The 6,000-nt window shown below is 33.6% G+C and overlaps 1 protein-coding gene across 1 annotated transcript in view; it reads right to left on the bottom strand.

The window, feature by feature from the left end:
• The window catches only part of LOC112522751 (ATP synthase subunit beta, mitochondrial-like), a 4,708-nt gene extending 1,772 nt beyond the window's left edge, over positions 1–2,936 (bottom strand). The window contains exons 1-5 of the mRNA XM_025132051.1: positions 2,919–2,936; positions 1,104–1,658; positions 436–511; positions 257–345; positions 6–92 (exon numbers count right to left, since the gene is read on the bottom strand). Of these exons, the coding sequence (XP_024987819.1) occupies positions 6–92; positions 257–345; positions 436–511; positions 1,104–1,658; positions 2,919–2,936 (825 nt within the window). The remainder of the gene's footprint in view (positions 1–5; positions 93–256; positions 346–435; positions 512–1,103; positions 1,659–2,918) is intronic.
• Positions 2,937–6,000: the final 3,064 nt, after the last annotated feature.

Here is a 6,000-nt window from a genome sequence, read left to right as displayed (position 1 = left end):
AGTTCCATAATGAGCACAGTTTTACCGACACCAGCACCACCAAACAAACCAATCTTTCCTCCTCTTTGATACGGTGCAAGAAGATCGACAACCTATAAGAGTACAAAAGACAGTCATGCCCCATAACAAATGCCATAACCAATTTGTAGGAAAAGAAAGAAGGTAAAAAAGAAACACCATAGAAAGGGATCAATATCTATTTTGTCGGAGAATCAAAAGAGAGCACACTAATAGAAATCTTCCATTCATGAATTACCTTGATTCCAGTGACAAGGATCTGTTGCTCCGTTGCCTGCTCAACAAAAGCTGGGGCTTCTCTGTGGATGGGCAAATAGTGGTCGGTTTCTGTGGAAATTGATAAAAGAGGAAAGATAAGTACTCTGTCTTGGAGAAGAGATGAATGTGATGTTACTCAATGGCAAACAAGTCACTTACTGATATCGCCTCTCTCATCAATAGGCTCTCCAATAACATTAATGATACGCCCAAGAGTGGCTCTGCCAACAGGAACCTACCGTCACGAAAACAAATACAAAAAGTTAGGGCCATTACCAATGAAGACTACGAGTGACGAAGAAATGAACCACCTTGCAGGAAATATATAATGTTTGTACAAATTTTCTTAAACATGCTATGCATTATGTAGCAAAGTTAAGATAATAGCCATAACTCATTCATTAGTTTCTCAAACTTTTAGTAAGAAAACCACGAGACAAAGGCCACGTTTGAAATAATAGAAAGCAAATACGCAATTAAAAACAGAAAAAAATGATGGATGCATCTGTTTAACAGGAAGAAAAATATGTGTGGTCGGTTTACCAGAAAAAGAACATTGTATGCATATAAATCATAAGGCTACAACTTAAACCACATTGGATATAAGACAATCTACTGGTTTCAGTAAGACAGCAAAATAAATTCTTTCCAAGTTCCAGTAAAAAAGTAGTAATTTAGCATACGGATCTTAACCATCAACCCGAAAAAAGGCACCCGTACAAGTGTTTCCTTTGGATCTCACACATTCTGATACAGAAATATTACAAAAGCCTAAATCTTCACTTTTCCATAACAGATGTATTTCTAAAACTTAGAGAAAAACTTACGGTGATAGGAGAACCAGTATTGAGAACTTTTTGACCTCTAACAAGCCCTTCAGTACCATCCATAGCAATAGTCCTGACTACATTCTCCCCCAAATGTTGCGCCACTTCCAAAACCAACCTGATCGAATTATCCAAAACCTCCAAGGCCGTAAGGATCGGCGGTAATCCCTCACTAAACCTCACATCAACGACAGCACCAATCACCTGACACACCTCTCCGATGGAACCGGCTCCAGTGAACTCGTCAGTGATCTTTCCATCGTAAGATCCTCTAACAGGAGGAGGAGCAGGTTCCTTAGWTTGAGCAGCGCCGGCAGATGTAGCATAGTTGACTGCACGGTTGAGGAAATAGCCAGTAGGTGAAGGGTGAGACTGTGAGCGGGTGCGTGCGGCTCTACCGGAGTGAGTAAACGGCGATCTAGATGGAGATCGGTGAAGAGAAGATCGGAGGAGAGAGGCGAGCAATCTCCGTGAAGCCATGGCGGAGGAAAGTCGGAGAGAGACTGCTAGGGTTTGAAATGTGTGGGACGGATTGGTCTCGCAAGAGACTATGATCTAAAATGACCGAAGTTTGGGGCTTTTTATCTTTTCACCTCCTGGATTCTTTGCACACAAATTATCTCTGCATTTAATTACCGTAAAATTTGGAAATGTTTTTTTATTTCATTTTAAAGTAACAAAATAAATGAAAATGATGATTAAATTTTATAATTTAATTGTAATAAAACATTTACATCTGAACGGTTTGGTACAAAATAATTAAGATGTTCTTTTGAAATATAGTGTAAAATGAAATATAATTGTTTGGTAATTGTTTACAATTAAATTAAGGTGCTAAATGATTAAGAGAGGCCCATGATAAAAAAATCATCCAGAGGATTTTAGAATCATCAAGAGGCAGATTTTTTTTCTGTCAAACAAGATTCACCTCTTAACAATTCAGATATTGCATCTTAATGGAACTATTAAGAGATAAACAAACAACTCCTTAAGGTGTGTGATTCAGTCAAAAAGATGAAAATGACAAAGAATGAAAATGAGAATGAATTTTCATTTCCTTCAGTTTAATCTAGATTGTAAATTTGGGCTTTTATGAGAGTCTATTACATTATATAAAACCAAACAGTTTTTTTTTTTTTTCATTCTGGTTAATTTTTGTTTAATACATCCAACCAAACACCTCTATAAGTCTTTTAGAACACAATTTATAAGACAATAAGTATTTGAGGCGCTCAAAAAAGCGACAACCCTGACTAACCCAACCAATCCAACCCCAAAAAACTCAGTCTGAGGTACCTTGATACATAATTGATACAAAATTAGGCCATATCGTATCTATTGGGTTGGAATTGGGTTAGGGTAATTTGAACCCAACTCAACCCGATGTTTTTTATCTTGTTGATTTAATATGATTTTTGAGTTTTTGATTAACATATGTACATTAAACATTATATCAATCCGTAATTAACTAAGTTTCCAGTTATATTACAATTTTGAACGGTAAGTTTACCTTCTTTACATGAACCTTCAATTTTTTTCTTGAAGTTGTTCGCTTTTTTGTATGTTCTGATTTTTATTTTACTTTGTTTAGACACAAACGCTTATTGTAGAATGATGAACGAAAATTTCAACCCAACTCATGCCATATGGTTTTGGTTGAGATTTTCCAAACCACAAACATTGGGTTAGGTTGGGTTGTAGTTTTGTTTGGGTTGAGTTTCTTAAACTGCAAAAATTGAGTTGGGTTGTAATTTTGTGTGCATTTAGATTTTTCATACCGCAAACACTGAGTTGGTTTGTTCAAATATCTTTAACCTTGTCAACCCAACCCATGTACAGCCCTGATAATACATATGTAATCTTCCTGTTTCTAAAATATTATTATTTTATTCTTTTTTTAAAATAATTGTAAATCATGGGTGTTCAGGTCATCTTATACGCATCTCTACTAACCTCAGGAGCCTTAGAGAGCAGTCAGAAATACTCAATGGCCTTGTAGAATTTGAACTTACCTTTCAAAATAGTCTTTAAATGTCAAAGACTTATTATCAGTTGAATTAACTCCACAACGTTTTCTTCTTTATGAACAACTTTTTATAAAACTATTCTCAAATATAACATCAATCATCAATCAAGTAAATAAACAAAGATTTTTTCTGATATTTAGAAAAGTAGTTATTTTGTGTTAATTGTTTGATTAAAATTATGGGTCGTTTACCAAACATTTACCCGGTAAGCACTTACCGAGAAAATTCAATGCTATTATTTATTTACCGGGTAAGATTTTAGTCAACAAAAATGGCTTTTTATGCAACAATTCACCCGGTAAAAACTGACTGTGGTAAGAGTCATTGCCCTCACTTACCGGGTAAGACTCTCGGTCCTTGCCTCGTTCTTACCGGATAAGATTTTTGGTATTTATCATATTCATCTGGTAAGGTAATATAACTTGGTAAACGCTTACCCAAGTAAGCAACTGTTAAACGGCCCTTTAGTGATATAAATTGATATCGTAAGAGTTTGAGCATATAATTGATATGTTTTTATTGATTTAAGCAATTGAAGAAAAAATTGTATATCTTTGTGTTTAAATAAATATTTATGTATTAATATATTAAAATATTTTTTATAATAATGAGCAAAACAATCTTAAATTATTATAATTAAGATGTGTGATATTGTATTGGCGTATAAGACACATGTATAAATTAAGGTGTCAATTTTAAAAGATGATTAGGATTTCAGTGATGTCGATGTTCTAAACACATTTATTGGATATGTATTTTAAAGAGTGTTATAATTTTTTCGTGACTTGTTTAGTATTAGAATAGGTTTATAAAATCTGAATATCTGTATTGAGCAAAAGAATGAATAAAAAGTAAGTGGTTATTGTATGCAGGTACGGTTCACGTGAGACCAACTTGTTTTCGTGAGATTCGTAAGACCATTTTTTTACACTTGAAAGTTAACAACAAAACACTGTGAAAGTAAAAAAAAAAGCCGAAACTTCACAACAAAAACAATGTGAAGGTTACCTTCACAGCTTTTTGCTGTAAAGTTTCAAGTGTAAAAAAATGGTCTCATGGATCTTACGAAAATAAATTGATCTCACGTGATCCTAAGTCTATTGTATACGATCACAATTATATTGATCCAGTATGAAATAGTTATTTATGTTAAATATTGTTTGAAAATAATAGACAAAAGGTTGCTAAAAATTGAATAATATATTCAAACCGTATGGTTGTAAAAGGAGGCATGAAATCCCCAAATTTCACTGTCATATATGCTTTATAACTTATATAAATCATTGTTTTATTAACGACATACCTTGTAAACCAATGAAAAGCTACATCTAGTACCGGACCAATAACTTGGGCTAAGAAAAATTGTTCCATCCTGTATTAAAATGAGCTAAAACCAACTCAGGGAAAGGGGTCGTTGAATAAGCAAAAGGACGACATTGCTCTGTCAGGCTTTCGCCCAACTAATAATATGGATCAAAACAATATTGTAACATCCTAAAATTGGGGCTAATCAATGAGTGGGACTAAAAAAACGTTAATTACTGGTATAATTTTATGTTAACTATTTGGATTAATGTGGGGTTAGTACCGAGGGGTGGATGTAGCATACAAACGGTGGGGGGATGAGACCCCATTAAAAAAAAAGACTTCTTAATTACTTCGGTTAAAAACAGTTTTTTCTTTAACTTTATACCAGTCCCTCCAGTAATTTCCGGCCTGTGCCCCCACCAACAAAAAAAAAACCTAAGTCAACCAAAAAAACGGAAAAAGTATCTCAAAATCAACAACAAAAATAGAATAAGTCTCTCGAAATCAACCAAAAAACTTTAAAAATCCCTTGAAACGATGGAATTAGGCTAAAACACACTGGACAACTTTGTAGGCCTTTAATCAACCTTAAAGGTGTCTCCACTAGGCAGAAATCCTGGATCTGCCACTGTTAGTACCATATGATGTTACTAAATATTTTAGTATGTAAATGGAGTTAAGACAGAGACCTTGAGGTCGTGTTACTAAACCAATATGCGACATTTAAATTGTTGTGTTAATCTACAGATTTTTGTGATGTTTGTAAAATTCATAACAGTTCACTTTATGTTGGAAGAAGAGCATATTATGTTTTTAGAAATACAAAGATATTTATTACAAATACACATGATAGATATCCAGATTTTGGTTATAAGTAGGAAAATCAAGAGTTCTTGAAATTGGTATAGCGTGAGATGAAAACAACAGACTGATTCCTAAATTTATATAAAAACGATTATAATTTCGATTAAACTGACTTTGATTCTCTAGAACTAGAAGATTTGTTTACAACATTTTTCACACTTAAAGGACAAGTATGTTTAGTACTGAATTTATTATCAATATGATAAAATGCTAAGGGTTGGTTGTATGAACATTTAGGAAAGTCGGTAATCATTACAATGAACAAGATAGACTAAAGCATCATTGGCCAAACGGTAGCCGAGTTACAGCCTTACAGGTAGAGCTTAGTATCCGAAGAGGTAAATGTTTCAAATTTCACCAATTGTCAGGAGTGTGCATAGGTATTTTCGGTTAAATATTATATGTTTAAAAGAACAAGACATAAGGCATATAAATCAAAGTGAGTCTTCACAAGACTTGCACAATGAGATGTAGGGTGCTTATTTGTTGGGTTGATCGAGTTGAAAGCATTTGAACAACTCAATTCAATTCACACCGTATAGGTTGGTTGGATTGATACTTTGGTACATCAAAATATTCTTCTAACCTTGAATATTTTGTTTTCTCTAGTCTACTCATAATTTCTTTTTCATCATCAACCATTGGTACAACTTATTTATATTTTTTAAATCTTAAGTATATCACATTTAATTAATTTT

Source organism: Cynara cardunculus (assembly GCF_001531365.2).
Source record: "Cynara cardunculus var. scolymus isolate 2C chromosome LG 12, CcrdV1, whole genome shotgun sequence".
Classification (NCBI taxonomy): Eukaryota; Viridiplantae; Streptophyta; class Magnoliopsida; order Asterales; family Asteraceae; genus Cynara; species Cynara cardunculus.
This window is presented reverse-complemented; position numbering and strand designations above follow the sequence as displayed.